This window comes from Oreochromis niloticus, linkage group LG6, assembly GCF_001858045.2.
Source record: "Oreochromis niloticus isolate F11D_XX linkage group LG6, O_niloticus_UMD_NMBU, whole genome shotgun sequence".
Taxonomy (NCBI): Eukaryota; Metazoa; Chordata; class Actinopteri; order Cichliformes; family Cichlidae; genus Oreochromis; species Oreochromis niloticus.
In genome coordinates this window covers 15,658,833-15,678,900 of record NC_031971.2, presented here as the reverse complement: position 1 = coordinate 15,678,900, position 20,068 = coordinate 15,658,833, and the positions used below count along the sequence as shown (strand labels likewise).

At 42.3% G+C, this 20,068-nt stretch overlaps 1 protein-coding gene across 9 annotated transcripts in view; it reads right to left on the bottom strand.

Moving 5' to 3' along the window:
- lrba (LPS-responsive vesicle trafficking, beach and anchor containing) overlaps positions 1–20,068 on the bottom strand; it is a 174,712-nt gene that overhangs the window by 109,550 nt on the left and 45,094 nt on the right. For 8 of the 9 annotated variants that reach the window (XM_019360054.2, XM_019360055.2, XM_005469852.4 and 5 more), the window contains exons 22-30: positions 14,488–15,789; positions 14,125–14,321; positions 13,604–13,757; positions 12,906–13,086; positions 11,123–11,256; positions 10,438–10,545; positions 10,153–10,294; positions 9,035–9,374; positions 3,558–3,721 (exon numbers count right to left, since the gene is read on the bottom strand). In XM_019360054.2, coding sequence (XP_019215599.1) covers positions 3,558–3,721; positions 9,035–9,374; positions 10,153–10,294; positions 10,438–10,545; positions 11,123–11,256; positions 12,906–13,086; positions 13,604–13,757; positions 14,125–14,321; positions 14,488–15,789 — 2,722 coding nt within the window. The remainder of the gene's footprint in view (positions 1–3,557; positions 3,722–9,034; positions 9,375–10,152; positions 10,295–10,437; positions 10,546–11,122; positions 11,257–12,905; positions 13,087–13,603; positions 13,758–14,124; positions 14,322–14,487; positions 15,790–20,068) is intronic. The other variant, XM_019360056.2, reaches the window with a different exon arrangement.

The window sequence follows — 20,068 nt, the reverse complement described above, 5'->3', positions numbered from 1 at the left end:
TATGAAATAATACAGAGGTCTCCATTCAAATGTATAGAATAGGTGGATTTATGGTTGAGTATGTGGGGGTACAAGTATCATTTTATAGTTAGATAGTGGATGATGTACTCTGAGCACAATACATCTTCCTTAACAGTGTATAATTCATTGGGTTTGATGAGAAAAATCTTTCTATGTGAAAGGATGACAACACTTTATCTTCTGCTTCAGTCACACTTTAAAGATGAATTATTCGTAGATGGAAACAATATATGTTAGACAACAGCTTAAATATGAAAGAAGTATTTGTTACAAGTAACTACATCCATTGTTATTATTCTATTTTCATGTTTTTTTGTTTCCCCTCATTAAGTCATTACATACCAATTTACCCCTCAGGGCTGCTTTTCTGACCGTTTCATTATACAACTAAAAGGTGCTTTACGACTTCATTCTGGAGACAGAGGCACATGAGGTACAAAGTCCGCGTGTGATTGATCTTGCAGTAAATTCACTTCCCTGTGGCTCATAAATAAGCTAATGCCCAGCTGAATATGGAGGAGGGGGATTCCTCTGGTGTTTCAGTGGGCTTGTTTTTCCAGCCAGGACAGTCTCCGTGCAGGGATAACTCTTCAGGAATGACACAGTGTAATGTGCACTGGAATGTGTGTGTGTGTGTGTGTGTGTGTGTGTGTGTGTGTAAGGTGTTAAACAGCGCCATGTGGACCTGGTGAGAGTATCCCTCTCAAGCTGAAGTAGCTCCTTCAAACAAAGAGGAGTAAATGAACGTCTCCATTAGTCCTCCCACTGCCCCACTAAAACACACACACACACACACACACACACACACACACACACTCACAAAGCATATTTACTCAACACTTCTCAGTGCCATCAAGCAGTCTGTGCATACAGCTAAGCTATAATTATTTACTAGCACACACACGCACCCTAAAGTCCTAAAACATAATCCACATACTCATGTCAAACCCTCCTCTCTTAAACACACAGACAAAAAAAACATTACACTTTTACACAGAAAGGGGACAAAAACTGCTGATTTATGTCACTTATGAACAGTGTTGGGTAAGTTACTTTAAATTAGTAACTTAGTTACATTACTAGTTACTTCTCTAAAAAAGTAACTCAGTTACTTCAAGTTACTCGTTACTTTCAAAGTAACTAGTTACTAGGGAAAGTAACTTTGGTTTTACTCAGAATTCTCTTGTTAATGTGTTGCTTCTGTAACTGGATACCCAGCAAGATTGCCAGTCTTCTAGCTTGCTTACTTGCCACAAGTGCACTGTGCCACCTACCAATAGAAAGGAAAAAATAATGTGCACATTTCCACGAGAGAAATCCCACGCCTGGACCGTCGTTGACCGCCACATGATTCTAGCCTGCTTTTTACATCCAACACAAAAACTGCAGTCGTGGTGCTTTTGATTGTACTCAGAACTTGGAAATTCTGCCTTCTGAATAGGAAGATGTAGGTAACACCAGACTGCAGATGAGCTGCATACAGAGCTGGACTGGGACAAAACAATCGTCCCGGGCATTTTGACTAGAGACCGGCCCACCATTATAGGAAAAATCATAAAGCCTTTGAATGAAAATAAACACTGTTGTGACAGTGATGTACACTGTTCTGATGGTATATATGTATCAATCTATCAATTGTTTGTTGTAAGACTCAGATAATTATTTTTTTAAAAGCGAGACATTTTAAATGAGAATAATAAAGAAAAGTATTTCCTTGTGCCCCCCTTTCCCTGTTAATGCCCTACCTGCCCCCCTGGCAACACTTTGCTAGACCCGCCCCTGCACAGTTACCAGCTGTCAGCTATGTAGAAAAGGATCCTGGTGTTATTTGTCTCTCAGAAACAGTTCATAACTTCCCTTCAACTCATTCATGTCACCTAAAGGGTAAACCTGTTTCTCCATCACCTGTTCAGCTCTGATGATTCAGTAAGGACATCTCCTGGTCTCATCTGCATGTTTCCCTCTCACCAGATAACCAAACCGATATCATGACCAGCAGCTTTACAGCTGTGGCTCCAGCAAACATCAGCTGATACTAGAAATTAATATTAAATAAATTCTAACAACAGCTGATCAAGCTTAAACGTGCTGCTGTTGTTTAGCGCGACATCCGCTGGTTTCCTCTTTCTGGCGCAAAGTGGGCGATAAATAAACAAGAGAGAAAAGCCGATCAGCTGATCATTGATCAGTTTCGTGATTGAAGTAGAAACAGGAGAGGAGAGAATGAGAGAAGAAGAGGCAGCTGTGCAGCTTCAGCTTTGTGTCTTTTTCATTGTAGCTGAAGTCCGGGACAAACTGTGTTCCTTTTCACCTCAGTACGAAACGCGTAATATTTTCTCTGAATACCAGACGATTCTGTTTTTTACGGGACGGTTGGCAACTCTAATAATTGACCGTATGAACAAAACAAAGTTCAACATCAGTAACATAGCACCCACCCGGCTGTATACAGTAGAAACTCCGTCATGCTAGCTAGCACGCAGTACGAAAATGTCAGCATACCAAAAATAAACTCCACCTAAACTTGGTTTATATCTGACCCAGATAGACTGCAGGTCATAACTTCTTACCTGAAGTTCAGTTCACCTGACACTCGGACCGGCGGCCGCTTCGGGTCTCTCCTCTTGCCTCCCTTTTCCTTCATCCACCTGCTGGCCTCCACCACTTGCTAATGTTATTGAATCTGTGGAAGCTCCGCGATATCCACCACACGAAGTAACGAGTAACGAGCCTATCTAAATCCCAGTAACGAGTAACGCGTTCCTGGTTTTGGCATAATAACTAGTTACCGTGCGCGTTACCACAATAATAACGTAGTTACTGTAACGCGTTACTTAATAACGCGTTAGTCCCAACACTGCTTATGAATCAACTAAGATAGGTATGACTTTAATATATTGTTTTATTCAGTCACCATTCACCTTATTCCTCCTCCTACCGGAATTAGTGTAATACTGGGATGTCCCAGTAGCCTGTTAGTTAAGACAAATGCCAAATAACTAATGTCCACGTTTGATTTTTTTTCCCCCCCACTTGAATGGTCCCTTGATACATGAAACCCACCCTTTCCAAATGCACTCTATTGCATCTCTTTTACAGTTATGCATGATCCAGTGTGATTAGTGCAGTTTGTTTTCAAATTTTGAAAGTTTTGCAAAATTTGGCTCAGTAGTTTATGTGTAATCCTGATGACTAACCCATTAAATTTTTGAGTCACATCATTTTCTTTGTAATTGCACGATGGGCCCTGGCACTGGCAGTGCACCGCCCTAAAATTGTCTCAAATGTTTTTATTTTTTTCACATTCGATACTGCCTTAGCTTTTTAAATAATTGAATCAGTGTTACTCATGCTGTCCTCCAGCCTAAGGAAACTGGATTACATTGTGCAAACACCATTATTCCATCAGACATAGAGAGAAGCACGATCTCTAAATAAATATTGACTTTCTCCTCAGCAGACTCATCCACCCTGTGACTTAGCTGCCCTCGCTGCTCTGCCAATACTGCAGTCCGGTTTTGTGTTTTTGTGCTTACAGGCTGCAGAGTCTGCAGAGGTGCTCTGGGAGGCGTCGCTAGAAGATACCACAGAGACGCTGTCGATAGGTGTCCCACCAGACACGGAGGCGGTTGTCAGGACGGGGGTGGAAGTGCCTGGAGATGGCATCACACCCGCTTTCTTTGGTCCAACGATGACGCTTCTGTAGAGAGAAGAAAAGGCGCTTATTATCAAGACTCATAGAACAACTGGAAGAAAATGCTGATGCTGCCAATTCACAGAACCCTTCAGAAGATTTTTGCACACAGCATGACTAGAACAACACCACAACCTTCACTGACACATTAGAGTGGAGGAGTAATTATGAGCAATTTAAATAAGCAGAATAGTAGCCAAAGCAGCCCAATGAACCTTACCATAAAACAGGACACCTGATGTAATGTCTCAATTTGACAAACTGCTTTATTTGGACATTTCTACTTTTAATTAAATACATTTTCCTTTAGTCAACAATACTACTTTGAGAAAACCTGAAGAAACTACAGTTTGGCTGCACTGAAATCGAGCTTCTTCTAAAACATCTTTAAGTGTGCCGAAGTGCTTTCTATCTAACGTTCACCCTCTGACGAATGCACTGGGGTTAATTATGTGAATACTACTGAATACTTTGGCATGCAGACTCTAACAGCCAGGAATCAAACCATCGACCCTCCAATTAGCAGATGATCTGCTCTGCCCTCTTAGCCACAGCCACCCCTGTTTCATTAGATGGCATCTTCTGCTTTATCACATAACACCAGCTGCATGTTTTAATACAACTGCTACTATGATGCTTGATATTTAGTCTACCAGAGCAGTAGATTTTATAATAATATACTTCTATAATATCTCCGTTATTCTAGAAAACCTTCTAAAAAAAACTACAAATAAGTGACCTTTAGTCAAATTTTGCCCAAATTCAGGTTTTTTTCAAGGAAAGAAAAACACATTTTGAAATGAAAAATGTCCTGACAGGCTTGGCTCTTACATTGGCTATGCTTTAAATAAGGTTTGCTTCCACACTTGATTTTAAAAATGACAACTTTAAGTTGTTTGTTCAATGTATCCTTAGACACAAATCCTGACATTAATAAAAAGCAACTGGCAAGCATCACAAAAAAACCAAACTCACTGACAGCCAGATTAAATATGTACACTGAGTTTCTCTGTAACAATGATGCTGCCTGTTGAGAGGTCCCTCCTGTGGAGTAACAGGAAATGTTTCTCATAGTGATGTGGTACGAATAAGTGGAGTTCAATTCTCATCCGGCGAACAGCAGATGCGAGGAGAGCAGCATGCAGATAAGCTGTCAGTTTAGACCAGGGCTCTGACAGACCAGCGGCCATATCAAAGAGAGCCTGGCCCTGCTTATCAGTGCTGACATAGGAGAAGCAGGGTCTAATCCCTGGCTACTGCTCCCCTCTCAGAAACACCACCCAATGCAGGTTTTAACAAGACATGCAAGAATACGTCAAATTTGAATATGCAATAAAAAGAAGAGGCGCAAACACAAGAGCTTGCATACATTCCTGCACGTCCCCAGTTTCAGAGTGTGTATGTGCAGTCTTTCCTGCACACACACACACCCACGAGGATAGTTGCCTCTCTGTGCTGCAGACAGATACCTGGCTGCTGTGTCAAAGCATGCGCTCAGCTGATTTAAGGCAGCTGATCAGATCTATTAAAAGTTACTGTAGCTGTTAAATCTTAACAGCTTCGAGGAAAAAAATAATAACAACTGTGTCAGGAAGGCTCGACAGATGGAAGGTCCACACAAGGTCCACGTGACGCATAAAACCAGAAGTAGTGACAGAAGAGAATGAAATCAGTATTGATAGGCAAGAAGAGTGGAGATAAAAGTATCTGGTAATTTTTTTTTCTGTTCAGATAGTGAGTGGACTGGACGGTGGTATCAAGAAGCAAGGGTGGCGCTGACATGAAGCACCCTGGGTGTCAAAAGCAGCAGAGACGGAAGGAGAGACACCCCTGCTGAGTGAAGGCTGAAAGTGTGTGTGGATGTTTTCAGAAATATTTTAATGCATACACATGAGTGTACAAATAAATGCTCGAGTGCACGGGTGTGAAGACGTCTGCCAGTGAGCATGTCTGCATATGTGTTTGGCCTTCCATCTGTTCCTCAGCAAAGGCTCAGTGAATTATTCAGCAGGTCATTAGCCACACTTATCATGAGTGGGCCGCCCCAGTCGATTAATCAGCCGTCAGCGGCCCCACTCAACCCACAAACAGGAGCCCAGGGCAGAAAGTGTGCGTGTGTGTCTGCGTGTGTGTCTGAATTATTTAGAAGGTCTAACCTACTATGGCTAAGTGCAGCTATGATTCCAGTAAACTCTGCTATTTCAGGTAAAACAAGTGTGAGACCGAATAACAAATTGTCTCAAGTTGCACGTGCATAAAAATGCTCTTCTCCGGAGAGTTTACCTCAGACTGACATGATGGAGAGAAGAGTGCACCCCAGCAAAGCTTTGATCATAGCTTTCACTATGTAACAACAACACTGACCGTACGCACACAAACACATCTGCGCACATCTTCACCCTATGGAGCTGCGGCTGGAAGAAGGCGGCTGGATTTGAGACGAACGGTACCTTGATGATATCTGTGATCTATAAGTGTGAACAACATCAACTAAAGTGCCCACAAAAACAACTGCCTCATTAAACCAATGGAAGACACTGGTTTAAAAGGGCGTTAAACAGTTCTTTGTTAATTATCCAAAGTAGAGTGAAAGACATGTTTACACACAGTAACCAAGCATAAAAAACTATTATTAGCTGTAATAAGAGTGCGCCACTCACAAAGCCCAGATCTCAACATCTTCAAGTAATCCTGGGTTTAAAGACAGAAGACCTGGGGAACTCCTTTGTCCTTTGTTTATATTATCGACTGAGTTTCTCTTGTGTTACTTGATGTTAAATAATCTATTAAAAACGGAGATGATCGAGAGCAACCATCTAAAACTACAGAATTAATTACGTGCAAAAGAGCCCAGTCTGCATGTTTGTCAAACAAATATTAAAATAAAACATTAACAAATCTCAGTTTTGGTAACCAGACTGCATATTAGACCTCGCTTTATCAATTTAGGTGTTATATACTTGCAGTTTTCATTCGTGGCTCAGTTCTTTAGTAAAGGATATATGTACATCTCCAATTTTTTCCCAGTTTAGTCTCTACTGTCTTGTTACTTTTTTTAGTGGGTAATCACAACAATATTTGACAATTTTGTTAAAGCAATGTACTAAAAACAATGGCAGATATTTATCATTATGTCCTGATTCGGATATAATATGGATCTTTGCAATTAACACTTATCATAAATGTGTGATTTTTATTATACCAGCTAAAGGTACATCACTGCAGGTGAACTTCAATGCAACGCGACAACGTCTTTATTAACGGACTTTTCTAAAAAGGTAGGCCTTGACTGAGAGCTGCGCTCATGTCTGACACGCTTACCGCCAGCAGTACATTAACAACATTTAATCATCAACACAACTCATCTGTACATCAGCTCTCACATGCATGCAAAGCCTGCTACCAGGAATGCAAACAACCGCACCATGTATATCCCACTGTCTAACACTCACATATTCTGCCGAACCATGAAGTCTAAATCACAGACTCGTACAATGACACTGTTTAGTTCTGGTTAGTATCAGCAAATATTTGCAGACTGGCTGTCATAACAGGGGCATGGCTGAGAAATGCATGGGAGAAATCCAGCACGTCTCCACTAGTAAATAAATCAGCAGGGATACTTCACCCTGTGACCCGCCCCCAGTTTTTATCTGGGAGATCCCGGCTTTTTTCATACATTGGTCTCATAAATCCAACCCTCTGGGCAAGCAGAAAGTTGCCATGTTTTGGCAGGAGATGTCAGTGCAGAATGTCAGCTCTGGCTTGTACTCGTGTCCCTGGAAGACTTAGTGGTTAGCGGGAGATGCCGAGCAGTGATAAAGTCATTGCAACAGATAATAAACACCATTGGAACATATCTACATGTGTCGAGAGGTAATTGGTAAGGGTTGAGAGACAGCAGGGTGATAAAAAGCAGTAAACTGAGAATAAATATAGGCTTAAAACCAGAGGACGACATGAATGGGAGGGGTAGTTTTGACTCTGAGGCATCAAAATAACTTGGCACACTGACAGACAGTAGTGTGTGCAGAACACAGTAAAGGCTGAAGTGACTGATCAATCAATAAAGCCAAACATTTGGCGGTATCCACTTCTTAAATGGCAAAGGTTTTTCTTTTTAATTGTCTTCAGTTCCAATTAATTGTTATTGTTAATAATAATAATACTATCATCTAATATATAATCACACATTATAGACCAAAAAGTTCATAGATTTTTTCTGCTTAAAGAAAAAATCTATTTAAACCGAAATCTGGTTTTCGGTTTAAAATAATATAAAAGTCTGGACTTGTTAACCTCCACCTGGATTTGATATTAATTTTTTTGTGCAGATGTGCAAGTGATTAATACAAAGGTAACTGGGGTAAAGTCTACTGTCAGCGTGCCCTGCATGAAGAGGCTCCCATAACCAGCAAGTGAGCTGTTAGTCTACGTTCTCCAGCTCTCCTGACGTCCTCTCTTCCTACTGAGTGTGCTCAGCGGACAGGAGCCAGTCTAATCCCCCTGATATGAGGAGCGCCCTGAGACCTGACAAAGCATTCCTCAGATAAAGACACGCGATCACAGAGATGCCGTGGAATTCCCACAGTTGGGGGGCAGGCAGACTGACTGAGTGTGAGCGTGTTTGTGAGTGACAAAGAGAAAAATCTAGAAATGTTTTCTTTGGTGCGTGAGAACTTTTGACTTGACACGCTTCCCCGTGACGGCTTCCTTCTCCCACTTCTCCCATCTCTGTGCCTCTCCCTCTTTGCCCTCACCACCCCCGCCAAAATCGAGCCGTTTGTAAAAGTCTATGTGCGAAACAACGCTCCAAATGCAAACCAGACCAGTAACCATCCTCCCTCACCTGAGCCCGTCTGTGACTTCAGTACCCTGCTCTGCTTTTGAAGCCTTACTCCTGACTGTTCACCCCATACCGCTGGCGATAACGCAAATTATATACATATTTTTTTTTACTTTAAGAAAGGAGGGAACCCCTTATAACTGTTAAACAGGGACAGACAAAAGCTTTCCTCAAAGCTTTTTCTCCGTCTTAACACAGCTTTTTGAAAGGAGGAGGTCTGCATGAGGTGAGGACCTTAGTAAAGAGAGAAGTCGTCACCGACAAAGACTCCCAGTCCAAAGGGGCTTCTGTTACTAAATGCTTTTCAAGATCCGCTAAAGCCCCCTCTGAGGAAATAAAGCAAGATGCATTCAAGGTTTAACTTTCAAAAGTCTCCTGCAGTCATGTTGGGAGTAAAATCCTATGGAACCGTTGCGACTATAAACACCATATGTGCTTTTTAAGTGTGTGTCAATCCATGTTCACACCCTCACCTATCAAAAGAGCGGAACTGCGGCGATGGTTCTCTGGCCGCGTCGCTCACACTTCCCAGGAACGCTGGCGGCAACAGGCTTGGATCCACCACGATATCATCAGTTGGAGCGCTCACCAGGCTGCGCAGAATGTCCTTCACATTTTTACCCTTTGAGTCAGCAGACACAGCAGGTCTGACCTCAGATGACAGTGTGGACAAGGCCTCTGAAATGGCATCGGGACCGTGAGTTCCACCGGAGGATGACAGATCTGCGTCGCTGGCGGCAGTTGAGGTGTGGTCATCTCCGATGCCGGAATCATACCGGCGCAGAGAGAAGCCGTTCTCTCCTTCTGTGCTACCTGAAATAGCAACACTCTCTGTGAGGACATAAATAATAACAAATAAGAGTATCCAATTACATCAGAAAACCTGATTTACATATTTTTCTTCTGGACTGTCGTCTAGATTTGACCCGTTACTGAGATATCAGCTGTACAGCAGAAATGTCTCTTTTCTTAAAATTGACGGAGTTACATGGCACTTGCCTAATAATGCTTAACGTATCAAAAACAGAGCGCGGGGACAGAGGAATTATGATGGAACTATTTTTTTGTCTGTTTGTTTGTGGCATACACCCTGCTCAGGAGGTAGAGCACGTCATCTACAAATCAGAATGTTGGTGATTCAATCCCTGCTTGGGCAAGATACTGAACTTCAGGTTGCTCCTGATGTGTTTGTTAGTGTGAATGTGTGTGTGATTAGGTGAACGTGACATGTTGTATCAATACTCAAGCAGAGTAGAAAAGCACTGTTACAAGAACCAGTCAATTTACTATTTATATGGCAAGTTACAATCACAATCAGCAGAAACGCACACCAAAACAATCTGCAGGTCAAATAAAAATACAAAAATTTTAATAACAGCACTGCTGCACTTTCACAATTTTTCTTAAGATGATTAACAGCTGATATCCTTTTATAGTCGAACACTGTGCACTACATGAACCCACTTATAAAAAAAGTAAAAAACAAACGGAACTATGACGACTATGGTAGAGTTGTTGAAAACAACAACTTGCTTCATTCTGATGCACATAAATGTGTCAGATCATTTTTTTTCTTGAGGTTTCTGTATACCTGTACTCCTTGCAGACTGGGAGCGTTGAGGGTGTTTCTTGTCATTGTGGGGCTCCAGGATGTCACGGTACTTGGACACCATGAGGACTGAGATGAAGTAGACGACGGCAAGAGCCAGAAACTGAGCCTGCTTACTGTCCTCCTGAAACAAACAACACACTAAACAATCTGTACGTGCGTCCTCTTTGAAAAGCACCAGAGGTTAGAGGAGGCTAGAAAAGGTGATTTCATACACATTATGAGTGCTGTGTACAGGCATGCGAACGTGTCTGCTGGACAACTCACAATGTCTCTGAAGACGACAGCCCTGAGGCGGTTTATGTCCATGTCCTGAAGCAGCCGGTCCAAATCTCTCACTGGAGACATGCCACCTGTCACAGCATCAACAGGACTCTGCATGCACGCATGAAAAATCAAACAATTATCATGTGAAATGTATTATTATCTGCAAGGGAAGTGTAAACCGCACGTGCACGTTTACACCGCTCAGGGTGTTTATTAATCCTTCAAGGAGCAGGGTAAGGTTTAACAGCTTAGGGAAGCTATCCCTCCTGAGACCATGTCCTTAACATAATGGCTTTTCTATAGAGCCACTGCATTATAAATGAGGTTTAACACCCAGTTCAGGGAAGAACAACATGACTTTTACTGGAAGTCACTGTATCAAATCAAAGGGGCAATGACAAAGGGCTTAGTCTAGTGTAACAAATAGCAACCCGTGTGGTAACATAATAAGATATGAGCTAATGCAATAACACTTGGTAGCTGCTGGTGAACAGGACAAAGGGCAAAGCGCCTTCTGGTTGCCTACTGAGGACATGAGAAGGACGAAAATGTGCGTTATACAAAAGATAACTGGCACAAATGTGGAAACCAGTCACTGAAAAGTATGACGTTATTTTGCATTTGATGGTAGAGGAATTTAAAACAGCAGAAAATGTAAGTTAAGGTGATCATTTCAAGTACTTGCCTGCGCAGATGCAGACTTGGCTGTTCCAAGCAAAGTGCTGGGCATGGCTGTGTAGCTGCGGGCTGAGCTGTCTGCGCCGTGCTTAAACTGGGCTTGCTGACACTCCAGACAGTTTCTCACTGCAATAGCACACACTAGGGAGGGACGGAGAAAGAGATCTTATGTGACATCATACAAATAAAATCACTGTCGGGGGGAAATAAAAAAAAATAAAAAATAAAAAAAAAATGTGCACACAAAATTTAAAATCTTTGCGTTTACAAGCCTCCAAACGCAACAAAAGAGCACGTAAAACTGCGCCACGAGAGGAGCGAGCAGAGAGAGACAAAAACAGGAGAGAAAAAGCGGGGCCATGACAAGGTCAGTGCTCTGGCCAACTCTGGCAGCATCGTTCACTCTTCCCTGCTCCACCTCTCCTCCCAAGGTCATAGTGCAAGGGTGTGCTCTTGAATCACATCCACTGTGTGCAGCTCCCATAACAAATGACACCGCCGGGGTGTGCACATGCTGAGTAGGCAGCGCGATACATCCTTCAACGCACAAAAAAAGACGAAAAAAAGAAAAAAAAACCTTGTTGTCCGACAACTTAAGGTGGGTTCAGAACTGGCACACTTAACATTTGTAATTTAATGTACTGCTCCTCTTTGGACCCCTCCCAACCCCCACTGCTCAGAGCTTGACAACTGACAAATGTTAACTCTGAGGCATTTAGATTACGAAGGAGGGAATTATTCCGTCTGGAAATGGGCTCGCTTTTTCCATTAGGACCACTCTTTCATACGACCATTTATAAAAGGAAGAAAAAAAAGAGAGAAGAGGGAGGGGCGGAGACGCTAAAACCTTGTTACAGTTTTCCAAAATCAGATTAGGTGCCAGCAATGGGGAGCGCATACCTCATCAAATATTCATTTCATAGCGGCTGCTTTCTAAAACTGAACCTGTGCTATGGTGGCATTGTTTTCCTGTAAAACACACACAGCAGCAGCATCGGAGGGAACAAGTGTTTTTAGATAACAAGTCTGCCTCTTGACAGCCGTTTTGTTTGTAGGTTTGACTGTGCTTAAAAGCAGAAACAGATACCTGAATGTGCAGCATTAAATATACAAAGAAAATTCAGTCATTTTTTTAAAGCTTAAGTGCAAAGTATACTTTCATTCTTAATCTGTGCATGCTGCGTTGATAAGGTGTGCTGCAAAAAAATAAAAAAAATTAAATGAATAATGTAAGATTTTCAATATCTTTTATTCAGTGATTGTGAGGCTAGGCTTTTGATGCTGTCAGGGGAAACTTTAATAGCCTGGAACAGAAGGCAGAGAAAGGCCTCGGGCTACGCAGCAGTACAGTACAGCCAAGGCCATTATGAACAACTCACTATATCATGCGAGCAGCCATTTTAAAGTGTTGCCATGCAGGAGGGTTATAATAACAAGATAAGAGAGGGCTGATATGAGCGGGGTGAACGAGGCGAGGGGGATCCGAGTGGGAGCTGGAGCTGAAGATTGAGAGGAAGAATACAGGGACGAATACAGAAGGGAGGGTCAAAAACACTGTAGGGAGCCATGACTGGGGCTAATACAGAAGGCTGCTGCCAGCTGATGTAAGGTGGATCAATGAGCGGGAGGGGAATGAGGGGTGGGGTTAGTAAAAGGATGAAACAAAAACGGGAAATTCACTTGAAAGCCAGTTAAATATGTAAAAACTCAGCAAGACAGAAAAAAAGCAGAGGACCAAACAAGAGAAATAAAGCTAGTTAGAAGCTCAAGAATAATGACAACGTGCATACCGAGGCGAAGGCACTGTCGGAGGATGCCTCCTGATGACATGTTTTTCTCAGCTTCTATCTCTGTGAAGTTGAGCGAGCTGGCAAAAATAAGAACATCCACAAGGTTGATGAGGCGCTGCAAGAAGGTGACCGAAGCCTCCACTGACAAGCCCTGGGAGGGCTCGATGTTTTCTAGCTCATGCTGAAAGTAGAGAGAGAGGAAAAAATATATAAATAATAAAAGTAATAATGAGGAAACCTTTTTAAACATTTTCTCTCAAAAGTAACATTACAGTCAGGTCTTACCCTGATCAGAAGCCCAGACTTATGTTGAATAACCAGTGATTTATCACAGTTAGTAAGTTGTTACATACGTAACGTGTGCAGCACTGAAAATACATCAAGGCATGTGAAAATGCAATTCTTCACATTCAGGTTGAAATCTGGTTACAGAGCCCACACAACTGAATGTAAATCAATTATAATGGAAGTGAACCCGCTCCTTAGACCGGTCAGGTCATTGGCAGAAGCGAAGAATGGTGCAAGAGAGCGGCTGTCACTGAGGTCAGACAGGACTAAAACAAACTAACGTTGTTAGGAAGCAGCTAACTGTAGTCTAATGTGATTGGGGAAAGGTCAATGTGGATGGATAACTTCCTGTGACCGGAGCCACAGACACAAGTACAAACGTAAAATCACGCGTGCAGCGAAGGACTCACGGAGGAAGAGGTGGCAGCTGAGAGCAGAGGTAAAATGCCTCCGCAAGCCATGACGAGATTGTCCACCACCTGGGATATGAGGTGTATGCTGTTGTGGACAAACACCACATTCTCGCTGCTGTTTACAAAGTCCAGAATCGTCTTTGTGGAGTGACTAAAAAGCAAAGGACAAGAAGATGATGCGTGAAGCTATGTGGCTTGTTGAGCTCTTATTTAGACACTTTAATATCTGGTCCCAACGCACAGTTCTAATGTACTTTTCTAGCTCAGGATCTGTTACGAACCGATTTCACTAAAGAATAAACGGAAAAAGGACCAAACTATTTTTTGCACTTTCCAGTCTTTATGCTAAATTGAGTCAATCACAACAAAAACAAACAAACAAAAAACAAAACTTTATTTTAAACTGCAGTTTAAGCTGAAATCTTCTGCATGTTCCTCAACAAATCTTTAGTTGATAAATCCGCGTTTCTGTTTATTGAAGCATTAATAAAATCAGAGCCCGCAGACTGTCGTCCTACCTTCTCCACATCTGGACATCTGTCTCAATCGAGAAGAGCAGGTCAGTGAGGAGACGCTGGTGCATGTGGGACCAGCGGAATTCTGGGATGCGAAACATGGTGGAGCGAGGTGCAGAGGTGCTGCTGTCTGTTGGCTGGCCTGAAGAGCTTCCTGTGGCTGTTGATGCAGCAGCTGCTGACTGACCTTGGCTTGTTTCCTACAGAAATACGGAAGCCAAACGTCATACGTTTTAATGTGACACGGACCTTTGAGAAAACACTCTGAAACTTAAACGCTCAACTTCGTGTAACACCTAAACTATAATAAACTATTGTAACAACTGAGTAACACATAAGTGCCAAAAAAAGGGGTGGATTGCATACTGTTGCAGAGGTCTCCTTCAGTTCAAGTCTCTCGGTGTCTAAGGCCACATTGGACACGTCCAGTCTGGCAATTTTGATTTCTTTGGTTTTGCTGACCGACTCTGCACCCTTCTGAGTGTCGGAGCTGGTAGAGGTGGTGGTGGTGCTACTGTCAGCGGCACTAGATGGGGTTTCTTCTCCAGTGGCGCCGCTGGTCTCTGATGGCTGGACATCTGCAGTGGAGTCTGATGCCGCTGTAACCTCCTGGACTGTAGATGGCGGTGTGGTGTCTGAGGGCTGCTGGCTTGTAGTAGTAGTTTCAGCTATGGAGGAAGACTGTTCATCTCCAGCTTTTTCTTTAGGTGCTTCTGTGACACTTTTCTCAGGTATTTCAGCTGGAGGAGTCTGGCTTTCCACACAAGGTGCCTGTTTCACTTCACTTTCCTGTGTCTCAACTTTTTCTTCTTCCTTATTCAGCTCCAGTTCTTCGCCCCCATCTTTTTGTTCATCTTCGTCCTTCTTCACTTCCCCACCTTCCTCTCCGGTGGCAGCAGAAGCATAAGAGGACTCCTCTTGGCTGTCATCAGCATCGCTAGGATGGACCTGGTCACTAACAGATGACACGTCAACCAGGTCCTCATTGAGGACGGAAGCTCCACCGAGCACGCTGTTTTCCCGCTCTGAAGCTGCTGGCGGTTCAGCCTCTGCTTCATTTAAAGAGTCTTCTGTCATTGAGTTTGACGAGTCACCTTTGTTCTGTTCACTTTCAGATTTTTCATCATCTGTTACAGGTGTCTGTGCATCATCGCTACCAGATGGTGCAGAGACTTTACCCTCGTCCACCGCTTTCGTGTCAGCCGTTTCATGTTGTGCAGTTTTTCCAGTAGAAGTCTGTGCTTTCTCTTTGTTTACGTCTTCACTCGCCTGCTCTGTAGCACCTTTTTGTGTCTCCTCTCTGACACCTGAGCAATCTCTGGTAGACTCCTCCACCAGCTGCTGTTGCTCTTGTTCTTCATCTTTGGCCCCAGCCAGGATGTTGGACACAGTGATGGATGCGTGTCCCCTTTCATCATCAGCCTCCAGCGGGCTGGAAGTAATGGTGGAACTGGATGCTGAATCAGGGGATTTCTGGGACAGCTTGTCCACAGTCAGCTCAATGACAGTGGAGGGAGTAGTTTCCTCTGCAGGTGGCCCATTAACACATTCCATAGTCTCAGAGCTTTGGCTGACACCAGAGATGGAGCGAATCGTGCCGGTGGACTCTTGATGCTGGTACTGACGGAACATACGGGACAGATTCTCTTTGTGTTGCTCAAAGGTGACCTGCAAACACAAAACATGTGATGTTAGAAAAACTATGTCGGACTGTTCACACACTTTATCAGTCTGCTCTGTTTGCCTAGTTGAATGATAAAAACTGGTTTATTGGTTTATTAGAGTCCATCCACTGATGACTCTGTGTGAATAAGGAAGCAGACAGAAGAAGCTTTTATCATTAGCAGGCCAATATAACGAACACTAAAATGTTCAAAGTAAAATATGTATTAATATGCACATGTCAGTGATACCATTACTAATAAGAATGATGATGAGCTTTTTAGCACTGAAATTATCCAGTGAGATCTGTTCCTCAATAAGCAACCAAAAACTGCAGGTTTTGGTTCATCAAATATTCATGTATTCTAGCCAAAAAGTGAGCCAATCCCCACTCTGCTAAAACAACAACTACTTAGTTCTTTTTGACAAATAAAAAAAGTAAAATTTTACACCTCATGGTTATCTCACACACAGCATGGCTTGCACCAAAGTTAACTGTGCTAATGAGCCCCATCTAAGAAATGCGTTCTACCCCAGGTGATTAAAACCATAGTATTTTATTTGCATCTTACTTATTACTAATTAGCAGCTAACCTGCTAACCTGATATCACTACCCTTTCATCCAAATATGCTAAATGAACTGGGCCTTATTATAGTGCTTTTCTACTCTACTTGAGCACTCATAGCACTTTATACAACACGTTTCATTCACACAAGCACTTTTTGTGCATTTAACATTCACACTCAGATGAAGCCAGTGGGAGCAAACTGTGGTTCTATATCTTGCCCAAGGATACTGGCATATAGACTGTACCAGCCAGAGATCAAATCACCGGCCTTCCGATTAGTCAATGATGTGCTCCTGAGCCACAGCCACACTTTTAGTTACCTAAATTTGGTGACTTTTAGCCCAAAAACGCCAACACAGCTGCAGCCAAAGTGTTTGGAGACTTCAAATCAGGCATTTTACATGAAGTTAAACAATTTCTTTTAATTTAAAAAAGGGAGGGGGGCAATACTTCCTGATAAGAATTTAGAAACATCTGTTCTATAGGAACATCTCAGTAAGGGTGGAAAAAAAGTGTGCTATAACCGTGAAAATAATGTGACCATGTTATTAGGGCTGTATTTATACTGTATATACATTAACATAAAAACCATCCAGCCACTTATCCACTGTATTCACATTCTGCTTTTTTTCCTCATGTCCCAACAGTCTTTTTAAACAGCAAACCCCAAATTATGGAGGAAAGATATCCTCAAACTGCCTGTTTGTTGTGTGCTTCTTATAATATTTGAAAACTGGGACCATTTGTGGCTAACTGTGGCATATTTAAAACTTTCTCTCTCCCTGTCTTACATGCAGCTGCCCACGGCCTATTAACCTCTATCAGTCTTCTTACCATCTGATATAGGTATACTAGACTGCTAGTCTATAACGACAATAGTCTGCAGTGGCATTTGAGGAAGAGCCCATCCATGTAAGCAGTCATAGATTAGCGGTAGACACTATTAGTGTGTGTCTCCTAGCTGCGCTGAGTGCGTGTCCAGCATCGGCAAATCCTCCCACGCCTAATTTAAGACCCTGCATTAATCACTGGGATTGGAGGACAGAAAGTCAAAGATGGGTTGTAGGTGGAGAGGAAAAGGAGGGGGGGGGGGGGGGGGGGGTCTGCTGTGTGAGTGAAACTAGACCCACTTTGCTGCTTTTTTACCTGAGGCTATTTGGATAGGAGGAGAGAGAAAGAGAGAGCGTGAGATCTAAACAAAGAAAATGGGAACGCCGGAGATGAAAAGGAAGGAAAAAAAATAAGAAATTGCAAAAGGAGAAAGAGAGTCATTGAGAGTGGAAGAAAGGGAAGGGGGAGAAAGAAGCTGATTATTTGTAATTAATTAGGCGTTATTGTTCTAAATTAGCCCGCTACATGGGTGCTCATTAATCTTCTGTAGTGGGGAGCAGTGATTGGTAATCCATAGCTGTTTTCTGAGTGCACAGCCCGTTCTAAATGCACCAGCAGTCTGCCTCTTTCTTTCTTCCTTCCTCCCGCTTTCCCAGTGATCACACAGCAAGACCCTCTACCCCATTAGTTTGAGCTTAATTTGACATTTAGCATTTTTAGCAATTAAAAGGCTGCATTTAGAGTGCACCGCTATGGAAATTATGTAGGCAAGCAGCTCCGCACATAACGTCATAGATTCAGGATGCAGTCTGTACATTAAGATGATGTATGCCGGCCTTAAATGGGGCTCTGTAACAGATCCAGTTACCATTAGACAGAGGTAGTATATGTCTCTGTGGTTTTTGAAAGAGCGTTTAGCTTCGCTACAAAATATAGAAACTGCCTTGGGTGGCTAGGACATCAGCGCTGATCTAATCTAATTTCATTCTACTCCAAGACTCAGTCTGGCCTCAGTGGGTTATGGAAAAATGCTATGGTAATGTACAAAAACATGGTGGGCTTTTCTAATGTGACAGGTAACATGGTATTAAGTGGATGCAGCACAGCCAGATCCTAGAAAAAGATCTGAAATGCCTCAAGACTCAAACAAAACCCAACTTGGACAACTTTGTGTTTTTTGTACACAATAATACTTGGACCTTTTCTTTATTATTACTATTACAGACACTTCAAATATTCTTAACTGCACTTCTGAAAAGGAAGAGAATTTTTGCAGAGCTTTCACAAGTTCTGAATAAAAACGACAACCTGTTACAGTAAGAGAGTGGCGCAAAGCGCTGATCTTGAGAGGACCCCCATGGTAGGAGCTTGGGAGTCCCCATTTAGATCAGCGATAGATAGATAGTGACCACAAAACAAGGGGGAAATGGAGAGGGCAGCGTGGCTGTAATCCGATTTGCTAAATGCAATTCCTTCTCCAAAATCAATGTCATCTGCTACTGCAAGTCTCTGTGCAGTTTTTCTCCTATTCACAGTACTTTCTTTTCTCACTTCTTGTTAAAACTTTTCTTAGTTTTGTCCTGCCCTGCTGATCGAGGGTAATGCAGAAAGGCTTCATTTTTATTTTTTATTACAACCATAACAAGACAAGCTTGTAGAAAGATCCTTCCATAGTTTGCAGTAACTTGTACTAAAAGTCAGAAAAACACTTTGGATTTCCACCATTTCATTATCATTAATTTCATACAATATATATCTTGTAATATGTAATATTTTAAATATAGGAATGCTAGAAATGTGCAAAATGTTAACAGCTGGATAACCTCGACAACAATTGATGCACAGCTCTTTATCTAACATTGGATTCTCACTTTCTTCCTTTGTCCACTCGTCAGACGATCTATTTCTAAACTATTTGCCAAGAACAACAGCTTGAGTCAGGTGTGTGTGTGTCTTAATAACCTTAATAATCCCAGAAGGCAAAGACTGTTTTGCTGAACTACTATTCCTGTGATGTTTAGCACCCCATCACAAACTCAAACAGACCAAATAATTAAATTAAATGCGTATTAAATTATGTCAGAGACATCTTTGCTCATCTCTGCTCATCGCCATCTTTGTGGTGAAAAGTCTGGCAGGTGATGACGATAGCCAGCAGTGGAAGTGTGAAGGGCATCGGGACCTTCACGCCCCGATCTCTCCCTTTCGGAGAACTCCTCATTCTCAAACTGATTTGTGTGCAGAGACGGACGAGGGGCACCTTGGGTGGGTTGTGTGGGCAGAGAGTGGGAGGGCTGTTGTGTCACCGTGCCCACCTGCAGAAACATCTGTCTACTTAGAGACACTCGAGCAGATACACTAATGACTGATGTGAATAAATGCACATACGAACACACGAACACACAAACACACGTGTGTGTGGGGAAACTATACACACAGCAACTTAATGCAAATAGTTTTTTCTTATATCGTCTCCTCAAACTCTAAATATAAAAATTTGAATATCAGCAGGTATACAATATTTGTAATTACCTTTGTTAGTTAGCATTGTATCTCTAATGTCTGCAAATAAAAGGGGAATGTATATACTACTGCTAAATAAGGAAACACAAAGTCATCTCTTTTACTTCATATGGAGCAGCTGTGCTGTCGGCAAACTCGCCAATATGTCTAAAGTAGCCATAAGCCGTTAAATGTCTATTAGCACCATCAAGAAAAAAAAAAAATATTAATAAGCAGCACTGGCACAAATAGCACAGTAACAATATCTGTCCCTAGTGATGAGGTGTCTAGCATGTAAATGAATGATATCACAAAAAAAAGACAATTTATTTTATCTACAAACCACCTTTTTTTTTTTTTTTAAACTGCATAAAAGAATTTT